The following is a 21,069-nucleotide window of genomic DNA, read 5'->3' on the forward strand; positions in this document are numbered from 1 at the left end:
CGTCTCGTTATCAAAGTAGCATCAATTCTAAAATGCTACTGGATTTTCCCAAGTCCTTCTCCCACAAACACGAGTGCTTTTCAGTAATCTTGAGCACAAAATATCAGAGACCAATAAGATGGCAAGCTGGGTCATCCTTGTCTTATCTTTTGCCTTTTATGGATCTTAAATTTTTTTTTTCGATCTTAATTGTGTTAATTCATTCATTCTTTCATCCTTTACACTTGATCAAGTCTTTTTTTTTCTTCTGATCCAATTACTCATGTTAAGTAGTCCTCTACCACAAATTCTATAAAACTGGAATGAATTTAGTATGCTTTTTTCCAATAAAATTAAGCAAATTTTCATTATTAAATGAGTAAACCCATGAATAGTTATGTTAAGTTGGAGGCAATTGAAAAAAATTAAATAAATCTGATCATGTTTTTTCGTGATAACTTTTTGTTTTTGTTTTCTCTTTCCTGTTATTTTGTATTCTGGTGTGTAGGCTACAATTATGTGTCGGGGAACTTGATATCCAATTATTTCAGCTATAAACAAACCTAATGACTCATTTATTATGTTTACAAGATATCTCTATGCACAGATAATGGCTCCGAGTGTGAATTGCTGAACTGTTAAGTGGAGAACTGCTATCACCATTCATTATTTGTGTTAAAGTATAAAAGATTAAATAACGCCATCTCCAAAGGCTCAAGATTTTGGAGTAATTGGTAGTTTCACATGGTATCAGAGCAATTGCCTGGGTTCAAACCTCCTTGATATTAAAAATCCACATGTAATGACCAACCCAAAAAAAAAGAGGAGTCACATGTGCCATGTGTAGGCCAACCCTCCACACGTGAGGGGGAGTGTTAAAGTATAGAAGATTAAATAACGCCACCTCCAATGGCTTGAGCTTTTGGAGTAATTGGTTGTTTCACAATTTGCAAGCACTCAGACTGTTGTTGGTGCAGGATCAGATGGATCGAAGATGAGTATGGTGATAGCTTTGGCTGAAATGGAATTAACCGAGCACAACAAATCTTCTCTGTTTGATGATGGGGTGCTGGATCCACTTCTTCATATGATCTCACATGGCAATGTAGAGGTGCAACAAGCGGCTGTTAAAGTTCTTCATAACCTCTCAAGCTTACCCAGGAATGGTTTGCAAATGATTAGAGACGGAGCACTAGTTCCACTGCTTAGCTTTCTTTACCATCACAATGCATCATATCCGGTTTTGGGACAGGAGGCGGCATTAACAATTATGAACCTAGCAGTATCCGCATCATCACCAGAAGCCGATGGGATACCGGTGCCGTTGCTGCAATCTGATGAAGATATATTCAGACTCTTCTCATTAATTACCTTGACAGGATCCAATGTACAACAAAGTATTCTTCAAACCTTCCATGCCATGTGCAAAATCCCTTCTGCAACGGACATGAGGGCGAAGCTAATACAGGTAGATATCTTTGTGGGGACTCTGCTTTTTTCCTTAAACAATGCAATATGCACGTGTTTTCATGTTTATATGGTTTTGAGAATGTGTGATTTCCCCATGCCGGACCTAAATGGAGATGATCAGGCACTAATTTGATCCCCAATTCAAGTTTGGACTCTCAAACGTTGGTGTTGGGACAGTTGAAAGTTTCAACTCAATGTCACTTGTTCATTCTGCTCTTGTTCAACTTTTTTGAACGTCTCAGAATTTTAGAACTGGGAGTTGATCGCTCTTTATGAGGTTTGTAGTTCCAAACAAAATAATTTATAAAGTTGAGAGGTTCATGCTTGAAGGTAATAAAGTCTCTATATTTCTAACTGAATCCACCTATTGAATTCGAAAAAATAGTGTTTGGAATGTCCCTTTATCTAATAAAATTTCCTCATCATTCAACAGGAAATGGTGTTAAGAATTGAATACCCATTAGAAGTCTTCTCTTTCCTTTTGTGTTAGTTGTAGTTGGTAGTTGGAACTTGGAACACATTAGGTTTCTAATGTGTTGTGGGAGTCTACTCTTTCCTTTTATTTTAATTGTAGTTGGTGGTTGGAACATGTTAGGGTTCTAACATGTGAGGAGGAGAGAGGGGGGGGGGGGGGGGGGGGTGGGTCTCCAATGGAACATAAGCCGCCATGGGTGGAATTACTTATCAAATTGTGTCTTCGGACATTATGAAGGTTGACCGACTGAAGGAGAGGAGGGTTTTAACAATTGAAGGGGGAGACATTTCTAATCAAAAGAGGGGGTATTGTCCAACAGAAATGGATGTTGTTAGTGTATGTATATGCGATGTCTTTATTTTCTCTTTGCGGCTCCGATCTCATATCTTTATCTCCGTTGTCTTCTTCATGTCATCAAGGGTTTCTCTCATGCCCTATTTATCATTTCTCTCTGTCCGGAGCCGCGATCTCCATTATTGATTTCTCTGATCTATGCCAAGGCATCCTTTCTTTTTCATTCGTTGTTTTTCTCTCTTCGATTTTTTCCTCATGGATAGCTCAATGATTGAGGATCCTACTTGCGTGCAGCCCTCTGTGGCTACTGCTCCTTCGACTCGCCCATCATCTTCCTCATATATTCCCTCGTCTTCTTCGATGGATGGATCTTTTCCTCCCATGACAACAGTCAGGCTTGATGGGTTCAATTACTTGAATTGGAAAGTGGTTGTGGTGACCTATCTCATTGCTAGGGGGAAGATTTCTATTCTTCGTCGTGACCCCCCTTCTTCCAGTGATCCCACTTGTGATAAGTGGGAGTAGGATGATGCCCTTCTCCATACTCTCCTCTGGCAGAGTATGTCCCCTGAGATTTTTGGGACCATGATACACCTTCCCACTGATCGCCAGGTTTGAGATCATACAGCTACTACCTCCTACGGGAAAGGCAACCTCTTTCGAATCTGTTCCACATATTCTCAGTGGATGAACCTTCGCCGCGGAGACACTCCTCTCTCGGCCTACTACGGTCGGTTTGTTTCCCATTGCCAGCAGTCAGATGTTCTTATGCCTCTTACCACTGATTTGACTACGGCCGCGCCGCAACGTGATCAGATACTTGTCGTTCAGTTTCTCGAGACTTTGGGTCCTGAGTACATGCATCTCCGTCAGCAGATATTTAGATCTGGCACGATGCCCTCTCTTCAGGAGGTTTACTTGCGTGCCCAGCAGTGTACTATTGGTGACTCTGTGTCGGTTCCTTCGGTTGATATTACTGCCACTGCTGCCTATGGCGTAGGTGACTGTGCTACTCGGGGTGGAGGCACCTTTGGTCGTGGCCGTGACTTTGGCCGTGGTGGTCGTGGCGGTGGACGTGATCTTCCTGCAGGGCGTGGTGGCCGCCCACGTCCATATTGCTTGCATTGTCGTCGTGAGGGACACTATATGGAGACTTTCTATGTTTTGCACCCTGAGCTTCGTCCTTCCTCTGAGACTCGTTTTGACCGCTCCGCACACATCACTGCTCAAGATTCTTCTGAGCCCTCCTCTGCTTCCTTTCCGCCCAGCACTGGGCCTCAGGTTGATGGTGTTTTTATGTCTCGTGCTGACTATGATGAGTTACAGCATCTCAGGTCTACCATCCATCCCTCGATTGTGACTTTTGCTCAGCCAGGTAGCTCCCCTGCATCTCTTCTTACTAGCTCCAGCTCCTGGATCATTGATTCTTGAGCCTCCAATCATATGATAGGTACGTCTTCCACACTTCGTTCATTTCGTCCCCTTTCTAACCAGTCCATCACACTGGCTGATGGGAGCTCCACTCCTATCTCTGGTGTTGGTGATATTTCTCCTCGTGTTGGACTTACATTATCCTCTGTTCTATGTGTACCTAAGTCACCCTTTAATTTATTCTCAGTTAGTCAACTTACTAAAAATCTCAACTGTTCTGTCTCATTTTCATTGGATGAAAACGAGATGATCCTGCGAAGAGAAGAAATTCGATGGAGACAAAAATCACGTGCTCTGTGGCTTAAGGCAGGGGACATGAACTCAAAGTTTTTTCACCATATAGCTTAGTTATAAATTCCGTTCCGGTCGCCGTTCCGTTTTGGCGACCGGAATGGAAAGTTCTGGTGTTTCGGCCGTTTCGTTCGGCGTTCCGGTCGAAAAAAATAGTTAAAAATATGAAAAAAATTCAAAAAAATAGAAATTGTTAGAAAAATATAAGAAACACTTAAATGAACTAAAAGACATCTTTATTACTTAAAAACCAAAGTTTAATACAACTAAGACATAAAAAAGTAGAATATAGAAAAACAAAAGCCAAATACATAGTTCTAGCTACATCTCATATCATCTCTAAATCTAAATAAAAATGGTGGTGAATCTGGTTGAGGATCATCATACTCAACCGACTGGTAGCCCTCATCATCGCCGTCACCACCACCTTTTGGAGGAGTGTCCTCAAGGTTTGCGTCCTCGTCCTCGTCGTCTGCCGCATCAACTCTAGAAGGCGCTTCAATATTTTCCCATCCAATGTCGTCTGGTTTCAGAATGACATCTTCATCTTCCGCAACCCAATCCATCATAACATCTAGGTGATCTATACTCAGTGGGTCGCTAGTGGTAGAAGATCTTCTGTTTAAGTCCCTGAAAAGAATGTCCAACATAAATTAGTAAGTAATACTTAAAATTTAAAGGCACGTGGTGAAATATGAGAAAATTAATTCCAATTCAATTAAGTAGCATACCTTTCTTGAAACTTGAGGTTGTAATGGACAAATACCAAGTCATTCAACCTCTGGTGCTCCAACCTGTTTCTTTTTGCCGAGTGGATGTGCTCGAAAGTGCTCCAGTTCCTTTCACATCTAGTAGCACTACAGGTTTGGCTGAGAATTCTGACGGCGAAACTCTATAAGTCCGGGACGTCATTTCCAAATTGGTTCTACCATGCAACTGTAAAGTAAACAATAATAGTTAAGCATTTACTTTTGGAAATTTTAAATAAAATATACTTAATTAAATGAACAAACCAATATACCTGGTCCCAATCTGCCTCAGTTGTGGATTGCCATCTTCATTGCAAACATGCCCGTGGACTCACGGTAGTTCTCAATCTGACTGGTGATGGTGTCCTGCGTAACTTCATCAGAGACTAGTCGATTAATACATTCAATCAAACCTCGGGTGACTTCATGATGCTTGGAGAAAGTAGGACTGAAAAAGAGAGTAGGGTTAAGAAAGTATCCCGCTGCATGGAGGGGACTGTGAAGCTGTTTGTCTCATCTTTGGTCAATAATCCTCCAAATGGGAGCATAATCCGACTTCTTGTTCTTTAGCCTAGCCTTGATGTTTTCTTTGGCCCTATCCATGGCCTCATATATGTAGTCCATTGCCGGTTTGTCTTGCCAGTCTACCAAACGCAGCACCCTCACCAATGGCTCGCTGATGTTTAGAATATGCTTGCAGTTGTCCCAAAATTGTTTATCCAACAATGTACTCACGATCTCTTCACTCAATCCATGTCGAATATACCTACCAGCAGCATACTCATCAGAGATGAACATCTGTTGTAGGGCTTTCCTGTGAAGCACCGGACTTTGTATACTAATGAAATTGGTAGCAAATCTAGTCCATGCAGGACGACACAAGTCCCTCCCACCCGTGAATTTATGTCTCATCAAGTTCAATAGAGTTGCGTGGTTGTAGATAAACATCGTAATCTTTCGAGCCCTGTCAATTGTGCTTCCTATGAGAGGAAACACATCTGGTTTGCCCAAGTGCTGTAAAATCAGGTCTAAACAATAGGCTGCACACGGAGTCCAGAAGAATGTGGCATATTTGATTTCTAACTTCTTCTCAGCAGCTTTATAACTTGGCTCACTATCAGTTATAAACTGCACCACATTTTCCGGACCTACCTCCAAAACAATCTCATCAAAAATTGCAAACAATGCCTCATCATTCTTCACTACGCCAGATGCATTAACAGATTTAAGGAAAACTACTCCTTTAGGACAGTACACCAAAAAGTTAATTAAGGCACGTTGTTTGGTGTCTGTCCATCCATCGGCCAAAATGCCACAGCAACTAGTTTTCCATGAATTCTTAACTTCCTCCAAGTAGTTGTTTACATCTTCTACAGTTTTCTTCAATATCCCCCCGTAAATCGTGAAAAGAAGGCGCCTTATAACCTGAGCCTACTGCATTTATGGCATCAAACATTGGCTGCCAATATGGTGAATTAGCAACATTGAAAGGCAGGTTGGCATCATAGCAAAGCATGCCAACTGCCATATTTGCCCGATTAAGTGTTTCTTTTATTGCCAAAGCACTCTTAATGCTTGGCTGGGATCCAGGGGTTGTTCATGGTGCAAAGAAATCTCTTAACTCCTCTACAAGACCCTTCTTTTTCCTCTTTGTCCCACTCGGTTCTACAACAACTTCTTTCCCCTTATTCCTAGGCTGAGGTGGTCCCATCGGTTCGTCGTTCTCATCCCCCTTCCCCTCCTCCACATCTTCTTCTTCTGGTGTGACAAAAAAAACTACCCACCTCTGCCCTTGATACACTTTTCCTAGCCCTTTCTTTTCTCATTTCGCCTAACATTTGTGCCATTCTCCATTTTACATCGGCATTGACTTTTTTACATGCTGCTACATCGCCAGGAACACCCGCTAGATGTTCTTTAAGCCGGGTTATACCTCCACCCTTTATGAGTTTTTCACAAAAGGTGCATTTAACACAATTTTTTTGATCCGAAATCACTAGACCATAAGCCCATGCCGGGTCATCCGATCTAGCGGGTCCGGAACAAATAGATGAGGCTCCTCCAGAAGAACTCATATTTTAAGTTGAAATGGAGAGAAAGAGAATAAAGAATGAAAGGAAATTAAATCAAATAAAGCTTTAACTTTCCTTACGCCTTTTGGATGAGAGAATAAGTTGAAGCCTTAGGTTCTAGAAGCGAAGCCCTTGTCTTTAGTATAGTAGAGCTTGTTGTTGTAGGAGATAAAAAAAGCTTTTGATCTTCTTGAGCTTGTATTGGAATTGGAATAATATAAGCCTTTGAGATGATCTTTGTAGTTGTAGGAGAAGTAGATGTAGTTGTATGTAGTGTAGGAGATAAAAGAGTTGTAGTTGTAGGAGAAGATTTGAAGAGGAAATGAGTTGTGAAAAAACAATGGTTAGAGGGCTATTTATAGCTTTTGGGGTGAAAAATGACGCAAAATGCCCTCCCAACAGCTATAAAACGGTCATAAAATGAGGGTAAAAGTGTAAAAAACAGTCTCCAACAGCTATAATGGCATTTATGTAATTTTTGGAATTTTTTTTTATTTTTTTTAATTTTTTTTGCAAAAGACGAAAAATGCCCTCCTAACAACTATAAAACTGTCACAAAATGAGGGCAAATGTGTAAAATACACTCCCCAACAACCATAAATGAATGTATGTAATTTTTTGGATTTTTTAATTTTTTTTCGAATTTTTTTGGAGAAATACGAAAAATGCCCTCCCAACAACTATAAAACGGTCATAAAACGAGGGCAAATCTGTAAAATACACTCCCCAACGGCCTTAATGGCATTTTAGTAAATTTTTTCCGCCTTTCCAAACCGTTCTGGCCGGAACAGGGCATTCCGCTCGGAATTCCGGTTTCCGCCGGAACCGACCGGAATCCGGACCTGAACAGAAAATATACCCATTCCGTTCAGGAATTCGGTCCGGAACCGGAATTCCTGCCGGAACGAAACAGAATTAATAACTAAGCCGTATAGCCAACTCTCGAAGGAGAATCAATTTGATTAACTGCTGAAAGTATGGGGATTTAATAATCAAAGACCCAAATCTTATTGAAACCAAAATTGTGGAATTTTATTTGAAGCTCTATTCCAGATCTGTGGAGTGGCGTCCGAAGGTGGAGGGCGTTCAATTCAAATGGATTTCACTCAGTCAGGGAGCCAATTTGGATCGAAACTTCACAGAGGAAAAAGTTGAACAAGCCATATTTTCAATGGCTGGGGATAAGGCTCCGGGCCCGGATGGCTTCCCCATGGCTTTTTTTCAGCGTTTGTGGAGCACTCTTAAAGGGGACATTATGGCTTTCTTCCAGGAGTTCCAGCAGAGGGGTATCATTAGCGAAGCTGCGAAGGCAACTTTCATTGCTCTAATCCCAAAAAAGGAAGGGGTCATTGGAATCAAGAACTTCCGCCCAATCAGCCTTATGCATAGTGTCCCCAAAATCGTGGCCAAGCTACTTGCAAGAAGAGTGAAAATTTTCATGGGGGATATTATATCACAATTCCAGCGGACCTTTGTGGGATCAAGGCAAATCTTGGATGGTGTTCTAATTGCCAATGAACTCATCGACTCGGTGAAAAGAAGTGGGCGCTCGGGTCTCGTATTAAAAATTGACATAGAAAAGGCTGATGATCATGTAGACTGGGATGTTCTCGACTTCATACAAGAAAAGATGAGATTCGGTCCAAAGTGGAGGAAGTGGGATAGAGCGCTTATAACATCTAACTCTTTCTCAATTATTATCAATGGCTCAACGGAGGGTTTCTTTAAAGCATCAAGTGGTATCTGTCAGGGAGACCCATTGGCCCCGTACCTATTCATAATGGTGGTTGAGGCCCTTAGTCTGATGTTGACAAAAGCGAACAGAATGGATCTGGTTGGGGGACTGCAAGCTGGACCTTCAGGTGAAGAAATAACCCATCTTCAATTCGCGGATGACACACTAGTTTTCCTTCAAAACACCCCTCAGGCCATTCCTAATATTATGAATATATTCAAGTGGTTTGAGGCTACTTCGGGCCTTAAAATCAACTTCAACAAAAGCATGCTTCTGGGAATTAATTTGGATAAGACAGAGGTGCAAAGATTGGCAACGTCGATTTGGTGTTTTGCTGGGACGTTTCCTGTTTCCTACCTGGGCCTTCCCTTAGGCTTCGGTGTTCCATCGGCTGCCCAATGGGACCCGGTAGTAGAAAGAATTTAAAGGAAACTAGCAACTTGGAAGAAAAAATACATCTCTCTTGGGGGGAGAATAACATTAATAAAAGCGGCACTATCGAACATGCTGGTATACTTCATGTCTTTGTTCAAAATCCTGGTCAATGTAGCATTGGCAATCGAAAGATTGTAGAGGAATTTTGTATGGGACGGAGATGGTAATTCAAAGAAAGTAAGGCATCTAATTAGCTGGGAGAAAGTCACGTAGTCTAAGCCGAATGGGGGCCTGGGTATTGGCAAGATCAGATTGCGGAATAAATCGTTACTTGGAAAACAGCTTTGGAGGTACGGTATCGAGAAATCGGCTATATGGCATCGGGTCACAAGATTGAAATATGGATCCGAATGGGGGGATTGGAACATCAAAAAGCCATCGGGAGGAAAGGGATTAGGAGCTTGGAAATCCATCCTGCTCCGTTAAAGAAGACTTCGAACAAGCAATTCGTTTCAAAGTGGGAAAAGGAACTAATGTAAGATTTTGACTGGACCAATGGTGTGGTCAATCACTACTATGCTTGGAATTCCCAAGGTTATTCAGAACTGCTCTTCCCCCTGAAGCTACAGTTGCAGACTATCTAATAAGAGAAGGTCAGGGAGGCAAAGGGTTTTGGGATATCCGTTTGCGTCGGAATCTCAAGGATGAGGAGATCCATGATTTGCAGAGACTCCTATCGGTCATAGAATCGACATATTGTTTGCAATTCAAGGAAGATGAACGAATCTGGATCCTGGCGTCTAATGGGGATTTCACCACCAAATCTTTCTTTATGCTTTTAAACGCGGGACAACAATCTCCGGTGAGGCATATTTGGAAATTTCTAGCCCCCCCCCGCGCGCGCGCGAGCGTGGTGGCTTTTGGTGGACTCTGATACACTGGAAAATCAACACTTGTGATCGTTTAAAGAAAAGACATTTCAGTCTAACGAGTATGTGCGTTCTCTGCCACCGAGATGAGGAGACTTTGGATCATCTCATGCTGCATTGCCCATTCGCATACTATTTATGGATAAGAGCATTTGGAGCTTTTGGGATTTCTTGGGTTTGCCCCGAATCTATTAGCTCTCTTCTCCTCGGATGGTGCTCAGGGCCTTTCGGTGACATGGGTCGAAATCTCTGGGCAACAATCCCCTATGCCATAGTATGGAATGTCTAGAAGGAGCGCAATAGACGGATCTTTTAGGAAAAAAGTAGAACTGCTGCCCGTGTCACCTCTGATATCAAAGTGGAACTGGTCTCCTGGATAAAGTCAAAGAAACAAACCCCTTACGGGACGGGAGACCTGATAAGAAACTGGTGGTCGGTGATATGGGACAGAACCATCAGATCCAAGCCCAAACCAAAATGGATGAGTCCACTAACGGGGTGGCTGAAACTCAACTTTGACGGATGTTCTTTGAGTAATCCTGGAAAGGCCGTGATTGGAGGGGTCATTAGAAACTCTTATGGGACGATGATTATGACGTATTCGGGACCGTGTGGTATATGTGATGCTAATGAGGCGGAAGTTAGAGCTTTACTTTTTGGCCTGCGGTGGGCCTTCGAACACGACCAACGTCCCCTGATAGTGGAAGGTGACTCCTCAAATGCGGTAGCTTGGGCTTCTGAAACATCAAAGGGTCCTTGGAAAATGCAGGACGTTGTTGCAGAAATATTGGATCTGATGCGGGTAGTCAAGCCGAGAATTGAACACCGCAGACGATCGATGAATGAGGTGGCTAACAGCATTGCTAAGGTGGGAGCTAATAGGGAGGATTTCGAAGTAGTATCATATATGTAATTAGTCTTGTTCATTAGGGAAGGGTGGTGTAGGTATGATCCTTGGAAGGACACATTTTACTCTTTTCTTCTTGTACTAGCCCGGGAATGCCCGGTATCCAACTAATATTTTGTAAAAGCAGGCTGGGACTGCTGGTCCTGAATGCTTTTTCAATATTTATGGAAAATGTCATCTTTTAAAAAAAAAATAGCGGGGAGAGAGGGATATCATCGAGAGAGGAGAGATTTTAGGGAGGTTGGAGAGATTTTCTCAAAAAGAAATTTGAGAGAGAGATTGAAGGAGATATTTGAGGGAGAGCTAGAGAGATTTTAGGGTTTTGACAAAAGAAGAGAAGGGTTTGCCGAGAAAGCCAAACTAAAAGGAGGGAGAGAAATAGACGCGTGAGAATGAGAGTACGTGAATGATAGAGGAACTTTTCTTCTTCTTTCCACCTTCCCTAGGATCTTTGCTCTGATACAAAGTTAGAAATGAAGTTAGGGTTAGAAGAGAGGAAGAAGAAGAGGAATGGAGAGATGGAGAGTCTCCACTAAGGGAGCTCCTCATGCATGCGATGCATATATATAGGCCCAAATTGGGCAACTATGTACAATGACTACAATACCCTCTATCTAACAAGTAATGACTAAACTACCCCTAATACATGTTATTCAACACCATCCATGTGGTACTACTAGCCATGCTTGCATTTGTTGTCCTTAACTTAAGCAGCTTGATGTTAAGACACCATTCTTATATTGTAACTTAGAGGAGAAGATTTACTTGTATCAACAAAGGTTCTAAGGTTCAACACAAAGGGGATCATGTTGGCAAGCTAAGGAAATCGCTTTACGCCCTAAAACAGTCTCCTTGGCAATGATACAAGCAGTTTATGTATTCATGATCCGATAAACCTACACTAGAAGTGAATATGATAATTGTGTTTATTTGAGAAAACGTTTAATGTACTTTTGTCTATTTGCCTTTGTACATTGATGATATGTTTATTGTTGCGAAAAACATATGTGAAATGAACAAGTTGAAAGATCATCCAAGCAGGGAATTTGATATGAATGATTTTGGTTTTGCACACAAGATCTTGGGTATGAAAATAAAAAGAAATAGGAAGTTGTGCAGAGTGTACTTGTCCCAGATCTTTCATATCAAATTCTTGTGTAGTTTAGGGTGCGTTGTTTAACTATTTTTGGGAAGCGGTTTTCGTATTTTTCTCCACCCGGAAATCACTTTTTGAGAGAATACCGTTCTTCAACCGCTATTCTATCCTATCCGATAGACTCATTCAGTTTTTTTAGGCTATTTTTTTGGAGAGACTTTTTGTCGCTCCAAAGAAAAAGAAATAATTCATCGCGCGTGCGTGGGTCTCCTCTCGACTCTCAACCCTCCATAAAATTTTCTATTTTCCTCTCCCTCTCATCGCTTCCCATCTCATCTTCTCTTTTCATTGATTCCTAAGATTAATTGATTCCTAAGATTTCCCATCTCATCCCTTTCCATCTCATCTTCTCTTTCAATCCTTATTAGGGTTCCTAAGATTTCTCATCTCATCCCTTTCCATCTCATCTTCTCTTTCAAGCCTTATTAGGGTTGAAATTAGGGTTTCAGCCTTGAGACCTGAAGAGATCAGGGTTCCTTGTCTCGAGTCATGAGATACTCTCTTCACAGCAATTTCAATCTTAGAGATGCGTAGCACTCCTTTCTATACCCTACCAAATTGTAGAAATTAGGGTTTTGTGTCTTGTCTTAGAAGCTTGGGAAGGTGGAAGAAATCCAGTTCTCGAGCTTGACCATTAATCTTAAAGGTCCATCCTAGTGGGTAATCTGAACTTGAAATCGAATCCCTTGATGAAGAGAAACCCGCATGCATTTCATCTAAGATAGATGGAAAGCTTGACTGTCACAGATAAGAGAAGAAGATTGGGTTTAGGTACTTTCAGAACGACACCTCCCCTTCAATGCACATCAATTTTTTATGAAAAGAAAACATAAATCAATTCCAAAAAATAGAAAAATGGTTCTTACAAATGAGTTAAAGAACGTGATTTAATATTGGAAACACTCCAAAAAATAAGAAATGATTCTGATTTCAAGAATGAGAATCACAAGAATGGTTAAAGAACTCACCCTTAGACTGCAAGATTCTAAGCCAGTGAGGACTCCACTCACAGCCCACTTCTGATTTTAGCTACTCTATTGAGGGCAAATAGCGAGAGAGATGGCATGTCTCATGTTCTGTATTGGAAGGACAAGAGAGAGAGAGAGGGCATGTTTAGCAGGTATATATAGCGAGAGAGATGGCATGTCTCATGTTCTGTATTGGAAGGACAAGAGAGAGAGAGAGAGAGGGCATGTTTAGCAGGTATATATAGCAAGAGAGATGGCATGTCTAATGTTCTGTATTGGAAGGACAAGAGAGAGATGGCATGTTTAGCAGGTGTGTGTGTGTGTGTGTGTGTGTGTAGGGATTATGAATATACAGTCTATGTTCGGATTTGTGAACCCTGATTATACTGGGGATTTGGATACGGGGAGATCTACTTCAGACTATGCCTTCATTCTTATAGATGGTGCTGTGCATTGGAGGTCGAATTTGCAGTCGACATTTGCATCATCTCTATCCGGAAGTGGTTGATTGCTTGCTCGATTGGAAGGACTCCCACCTCTCTCTCTCTCTCTCTCTCACACACACACACACACACACACACACACACACACACACACACCATAGCTTGACAGATCATGTAGCAATGAGCTGCTTAAATCTGAAGCCCTAAGCATTCTACCCAAAAAAGCATGATCTGCCATTTCTCAATTGAACCAACACATCTGTTCCCGAGTAAATGGCATTGATTGAGTGAAAGAAGTCATATGGTTGACATAGCTAGTTGGTGGCTTGGGCATGAAACAAGATATGATCCTAAGGCATTGTGATAGCCAAAGTGCAATGTACTTGGTGAAAAACCAAAGTGTATCATGCGGAGACCAATCATATCGCTAGCAGAGATGATTTCATCTGCAAAATCATGTGAGGGCATCATTGCTTTAGAAAGGATAAACACTACAGAAAATCTAGTGAACAAGATGACAAAGCCTGTTCTAGTGGAGAAGTTCAAGCTTTGCTTGGACTCGATCAACGTGCGGCGTAGTTGATCTGGACACTCTATGCCTGTACTGGAGAAGGCATACACGTAGCATCTTTTCGTAGGTTAATAGAATTCAAGCCAAGGTTGAAATTTGTTATATTTATGTCTCGAATTATACCCCATGTATATTCCTATGTCTATCTATGACTACTATATGTGCCCAAAAGGGCTTGTATGCCATTGGTTGGAGTCTTCAGATAGAGGCCCTGAAGCACAAAATAGGGATATTTTTGCATGTGCAAATCACACAGTTTCTGTGTTTGGGTGACACTGTTGTGTTATGATTGGGGTTTGGATTTTATACAAGGTCTTGATTATAGACCGTATATTGTACTTATAATCTGAATATATAGGGGAAGCTGTTGGATAGCTTTCGCCTGTGGTCATAATCACAAAACCTGACGAACCAAGGAAGTCTCGTGTTCCAGATTTGTGTATTTCTTTTTCTTTTTTTCTCCATTTATTTGTATTTCCATCAAAGCCTAGATCAAAGTTTTCACAACATAGTTGTAGGCACTGCCTTTTAAAGTAGAGATTTCAAGCTCAGAACCTTTTTCTCTTGTGTTCTCTATTATTTCTTTTCTTTTTGTTTATATTTCTTTGCATCATGTTTATTTTCTATTTTTTGACAAATGGCTGGAAATACACTTCACCCTCTGCATATTGCAGAAGCTTCATATAAAACATTGCTTATCCCAATCTTACGGCTAACTTTCACCCCAAGAGGGTAAGGGCTTAGCCTTCCACTCGCTGACCAGAATGGCCTGCCATGCAGGGAAATAAAAAGCTGGCAGTCACTTCCACTGTTCTTTGATTGTTAGAACTTCCTTTGCACCTCATTCATATGTGCTGAACTCCCTCAATCTCAAGTTGTTTTTCCTTTCCACGATCTGGGGACCATTAGAATCAAAGCGCACCAGATTTTTAGAATACAGTAAGGTCACGTTTGGATACCTCATGTTTTTGTATTTGGATTTGGATTTGAGTTTTGGATGCAAAATACATCAATCATCCTCATGCTCATGTTGTGTGTGTGTGTGTGTATGTGTGTGTGTGTGTGTGTGTGTGTGAGAGAGAGAGAGAGAGAGAGAGAGAGAGAGAGAGAGAGAGAGAGACGTCTGGCTGCTGCAGCAGCAAGGTCGAGGAGCAGCGAAGGTATCCAAACGTGGCCAAAGGGGTCGTTTGTATATTCGGATTTTAGAATCTTGGATTTCCTCAAAATCCTGGATGGGAGATGAGAGGAGACCAGCCGTCGTTTCAGATTTCCCGCCCTTCTTTCCGTCAGCAAGAGAGTAGGAGATCATCCCATGTTTCCAGGTTTTAGAAATCTCAGGATGGGGGAGAGACTTCTAAAACCTCGAATTCTTACTTAAAATCCAGGATTCTAAAGAGAAGTGAAACGGACGGTCTCCTCCTCTCATCTCCCATCTTTGATTTTGTGGAAATCCAAGATTCTAAAATCCGGGTATCCAAACAGCCCCTAAAACTTCAGCGATCCCTCATGATTCTAGAAGACTTATGTTTTACCAGTTTCTCTGAGAATATATTGCTATTTCTGATTGTTTTTAGTACATGTTTGCAGAGGTCTGCCGTTCCTGTTTTGGTTCAATTATGTGAACTCAATGAGCACAACAATCTCATCATTCGGGCAAATGCTGTGAAGCTATTCTTTTGCTTGACAGGAGACGGAAATGCTGATACTTTAGTGGAACATGTGGGTCAGAGGTACTTAGAAACTCTAGTCAGGATCATGAGAAATTCTGACGATGACCAAGAGAGAACTGCGGCACTGGGTATCATCTCTAGACTCCCAAAGGATAACCACCAGATCACTCAGTGGCTTCTCGACGCCGACACACTTTCCATCATTGTCAAATTTCTCACTAATGGGTCATCTATGAATCAACTAATAGAGAATGCTGTTGGATCTTTATGTCGTTTTACTGTATCAACAAACATTGTGTGGCAGAGGAGAGCAGCTGAGGCTGGCATTATTCCAATTCTGGTCAATTTATTGGGATCCGGCACGTCTTTAACAAAGCAACATGTGGCCATTTCCCTTGCTCAATTTTCACAAAATTCAATTATCTTGTGCCGGCCAATAGAGACCCATCAGGGTTTCTTGTGCTGCTCACCACCGCCTGAACCCGGGTGTCCAGTTCACGTTGGTGTGTGTTCAGTGGAGTCATCATTTTGCCTCATTGAAGCTGAGGCAGTGGGCCCGCTGGTGAGGGTGCTTGGGGACCCAGATGTTGGGGCGTGTGAGGCTGCTTTACTGGCACTGTCAACACTGATTGATGCCGAAAGGTTGCAGAGTGGGAGTAAGGTGATCTCGGAAGCTCAAGGCATTGTAGCAATCATAAGATTACTGAGTTCCCATTCTTTCGAGTTGCAGGAGAAGGCTTTGCACATTTTAGAGAGGATATTTCGTTTGGAGGAATACAAGCGGAGGTATGGAGCATCGGCCCAGATGCCTTTAGTTGACATAGCTGTGAGGGGAACTGGTACTATGAAGCCTCTGGCAGGACGAGTACTTGCTCACTTGAGTGTTCTTCCAAGTCAATCGTCTTATTTCTAATGCCACCCATGATTTTAGTGAAAACTTGTCGTACCTAACATTATCTGCCAAGGGAAAATTGAAGGCTGTGTTTTGGAACAGAATGTTACTTCAACCTAGGAAGGCCATCTGAGTGTCTCAGTCAAATGACACTTTTCATACCTTACCCATGTTGCTGGGCAGGACAAGGGCCGCAAAACAGAATTTTCTGTCCTAAACAAGATAGACTAATGTGCCATCTTTGTTCATTGTAAAGAACAGGAAGTTCCAATTAATGATGTATTTCTAAAGGAAAAATCAAGTTCTGTGAAGTGCTGGTAGGTAGCATTGAGTTCATGGTCGAATATGCAAGGACTCTGAAATCATCAAATATTTGAGCTGAAAATTTTGGGTGGATTCTGATTTGTAGTGGATGAAAATATGATTTATTTGGATTAAATTGTCGTTCTTCTCCTGGTTATCGATGTGGGCATTCTTTTCATCCTCAAATTTGGCAATGGCATCACTGATTTCTGTGCTATTCCGGGCATTGACATTGAAATTGAAGCTGAAAGAATTTGGATAGATCTTTGGATTTCTCCAACTTAGATTGAAGTGACAATTTGAAGGTCTTCTCTTTATTTTTTTCATTCCCTTTTCTCCTTCATCTCAAAATTTCAAGTTTTTCTGAACCTCTTCTGCTTCCTGAAGCAAAGACATAAAAGCTGAAACTCTCATCTATGGAGACAGTTCAAACTCAATGTTCATTGTACACTTCTATATGTAACATTTGAAATTCATCAGAAATTTAAACCTTATTCTTGCAGTTATTTACACCGAAAAGGCTATTGATCAGATAAAATGGATTTCACATATGTTACTGAGCCGCCCAGGTATGAGACTAGGTGGGACCCAGCTTGGTATGGAACAGGTTTAAAGGGCCTTGCCTGACGCATTCCATTAGCTCTGGAGCTTTCGGCGTATTGGTAAGTTACCTAACATTTGGTATCAGAGCACATATCTAACATTTGGTATCAGAGCAATCATCACGTCCTGTGTTAGAGTCACGGAAGGTGTGACCTGTGGTCCTGTGGAGAGGACTACCTAGTAAAAAGCCAAAGTGAAAGCCACCAGAGTGAATATGTCACAGAGTGGGCTCCGTGGAAGGGGCAACCTGTGGTAAGGGCTACCTGAAAAAAAAAGGCCAGAGTGGGCCGCCGAGGATGGGGGATGCGGAAGCGTGGTGGAATGTTATGGTCTTAATTGGGGGCTGCCTAGGTATGGGACTAGGTGGGACCCAGTCTGGTATGGGACAGGTTTAAAGAGCCTTGCCTAACATGTTCCATCATATTTGTTAGGTACGTTACCAGTACGCCAAAAAGTCTAGAGCTGATGGAACACGTTAGGCAAGGCCCTTTAAACCATGCTAGGTCCCACCTAGTCCCATATCTAGACAGGCCCCACTCAGGACCGTAACAACATATAACTATATTTCTTATCCAGTGTTATTGATTCATTATTTTAGCAGCGGTGTACACTTCTTTCAGCAATGCTTACAAGGTACAGCTCATTAGTGTTAGAAATTTAATTAACTTTATGCGGAAAATGATCATTACCTCCGGCCATGATGATCAGATAGAAGCGATTAATGATGCGCAAGATCCAATGGTTGAAGACGCTTCATGACAAACGCAACAGACTCGGTTCTGACTTAGTCTTCAGATCTATCTAAGCCTTATGCTCAGATAAATGGAATCATGGGCTGTTCCTTGGTAGATCTGGGACCAGACAGAGAAAACCCTAAACCCAAGTTTATGAAGGAATATAATAGTTGCTCCCATTAAGCAACACACGTATATATGCTTGAGGGAATGATTTGGTTTTCCAGTTACACTAACACTCTTTCTTATTTAGGATTCTTAATGAGAGTTATCTTTAGTAGCCAAAAACCCACTTTTACAAGTCTAAGATTGCCAAATCTTAGGTGTATCAATTATGGGCCACCTAAATGGAAATACATTTCCAACAGTCTCCCACTTGGTCCATATTGATAAGCCTAAGTTTTTTTTTTTTTAAAAAAACACTTGGGTTGTTAGGCATTTTAAAAACCTGACGTATGGCCATACATTTCGAAAACTAACTCTCAATCCATATTCTTTAAAGAGTTTTCCTTAGTTCATATAAAGAGTCTCAACTGCATGAATCATGACGGTAGTACCCTAAAGCGAGCATTCCCTTCCATGTATCACAATGCTACTGATTCGCTTTATTGAACACTTTATTTAGTGTAATCCTTTTTGAATAGGCTAACTAATGCCCATTTTGGTCCAACTTTATTTTGTCCTCATGGACAAACTTTATCTTTCATGGGAACTTTATATAGACACTGTAGTTGAAAGATAAAAATAACAATAGCAAGAATCATCAAACCATAGTTGCAACTCAAATGAAAATAATGGTGTCACTGTATCACAATCAAGCTCTAAATGGTTCAACTAGACCCATGCGCTCCACATGGCCCTTATACAATCTGGGAGGAAGCCCCTTAATCATGGGATCTGCAATCATCATATCAGTGTGAATGTGCTCTATCACCACTAGATGATTCTTAATCCTCTCTCGAACAGTAAGATACTTAATGCCAATGTGCTTGTTACCACTGCCACTCTTATTTTCTTTGAGAAGAAAACTGCGGCGGAATTATCACAGTAAATCACCAACGGCCTAGAAATGGAGTCAACAATCCTAAGCCCTATGATAAAATTCTGCAACCATAATGCCTGTGAAGTGGCCTCATAGCACGCCACGAACTCTGCCTCCATAGTGGAAGAAGCGGTCAGACTATGCTTTGCGCTCCTCCATGAAATGGTACCTCCCGTAAGTAAGAAGACATATCCTGAAGCGGACTTCCTAGTATCGAAGCACCCAGCAAAGTCTGAATTCGAATGTCCAATCACTTCCAAATGATCAGATCGCCTGTAAGTCAGTATGTAATCCTTTGTCCCTTGAAGATATCGTAAAACCTTCTTTGCTGCCTTCCAGTGCTCCATCCCTAGACCACTCTGATATCTGCCTAACATCCCAACTGTAAATCCGATGTCTGGTCTAGTGCAGACCTGAGCATACATCAGACTGCCGACTGCACAAGCATATAGAATTTTCCTCATCTCATTTCTTTCTAATTCATTCCTCGGACATTGTTCCTCTTAGAACTTATCACCCTTCAGTATAGGGGCTACACTAGACAAGCAGTTTTGCATCCAAAATCTCTCTTGAATTTTGTTAATGTAGGCCTTCTGAGATAGTCCCAAAAGTCCTTGAGACCTATCTCTATAAATCTCTATGCCAATAACATAAGAGGCTTCACCCATATCCTTCATATCAAAATTCTTAGTAAGAAACTGCTTAACCTGATGTAGTAACCCTAGATCACTACTAGCTAGCAAAATGTCGTCTACATATAGGACTAGGAATATAAATTTGCTCCCACTAACCTTAAGGTATATACATTGATCCACGACGTTCTCTATGAATCGGAATGAGGATATCACGTCATGGAATTTAATATACCATTGGCGGGATGCTTATTTTAGCCCATACACAGACTTCTTTAATTTGCATACCAGGTGCTTTCCTTTATCTGATGTGAACCCTTCAGCCTAATCCATAAACTTCCTCGTCAAGATCCCCATTGAGGAATGCCGTTTTCACATCCATTTGGTGTAGCTCTAAATCAAAATGAGCCACCAATGCCATGATTACCCTTAATGAGTCCTTAGAAACTGGAGAGAAGGTCTCATGGTAATCCACGCCTTTACGTTGAGAAAATCCCTTAGCCACAAGTTTTGCCTCATACCGTTCGATATTACCAAATGAGTCTCTTTTAACCTTATAAACCCACTTGCATCCAACGGGTTTGATTCCTTCTGGTAATTCAACGAGATCTCAGACTTGATTTTTGGTCATGGAATCCATCTCATCCTTCATGGCATCATACCAAGACGTGGTATTTTCTCCACTCATGGCTTGTGAAAATGAGATTGGGTCACCATCTGTATTAGCTTCATGGTCAATCTCTTGCAAGTACACCTCATAGTCATGTGGAATAGCCGATCTCCTTACTCCTGGTGATCTCCTTAAAGTCACCTCTTCGTCTACTGGAAGTGGACTTAAGGCAACGGGGTCAGTGACAATCAGTTCCTCATGGGGCGGCACTGTATTGGTTGGTTTTTGCTCTACCGTGATGTCCTGTCGGATGTCAAGGGGTGCAACCATCTCTAGTGCAGGTGTAATATCTGGAACCCGCATTTTCTTCGAGTTCGAGACTTCGAGGTTGCTCGCTCCCACTGATGTCACTATCCTCAAGAAATCTGGCATTCCTAGCCTCAACTATTTTCGCCAAGTGGGAAGGACAATAGAATCTGTATCCCTTGGACCGTATCCCTTGGACCTATCAGGATATCCTATGAAGAACCCACTGATAGTCTTTAGGTCCAACTTATTCTCATATGGATTGTACACCCTTACCTCAGCTGGACAACCCCATATGTGCACATGGCCTAAACTGGGTTTCCAACCATTCCAAAGCTCAAAGGGAGTCTTTGGAACTGCCTTACTGGGAATCCTGTTTAGAATATACACAGCGGTCTTAAGGGCGTCACTCCACATAGAAATTGTGAGAGT

At 41.7% G+C, this 21,069-nt stretch overlaps 1 protein-coding gene and 1 pseudogene across 3 annotated transcripts in view; one reads left to right on the top strand and one right to left on the bottom strand.

Annotated features, from left to right (window-relative positions):
* The window catches only part of LOC143885379 (U-box domain-containing protein 44-like), a 28,626-nt gene extending 11,414 nt beyond the window's left edge, over positions 1-17,212 (top strand). For 2 of the 3 annotated variants that reach the window (XM_077389525.1, XM_077389526.1), the window contains exons 4-5: positions 957-1,447; positions 15,433-17,212. In XM_077389525.1, the coding sequence (XP_077245640.1) occupies positions 957-1,447; positions 15,433-16,428 (1,487 nt within the window). In that variant the 3' untranslated portion in view covers positions 16,429-17,212. The remainder of the gene's footprint in view (positions 1-956; positions 1,448-15,432) is intronic. The other variant, XM_077389527.1, reaches the window with a different exon arrangement.
* On the bottom strand, positions 17,056-19,553 carry LOC143883071 (secreted RxLR effector protein 161 pseudogene; annotated as a pseudogene).
* Positions 19,554-21,069: the final 1,516 nt, after the last annotated feature.

This window comes from Tasmannia lanceolata, unplaced genomic scaffold (genome assembly GCF_043159265.1).
Source record: "Tasmannia lanceolata isolate RefF3 unplaced genomic scaffold, GAP_Taslan_0.1 ptg000008l, whole genome shotgun sequence".
NCBI lineage: Eukaryota > Viridiplantae > Streptophyta > Magnoliopsida > Canellales > Winteraceae > Tasmannia > Tasmannia lanceolata.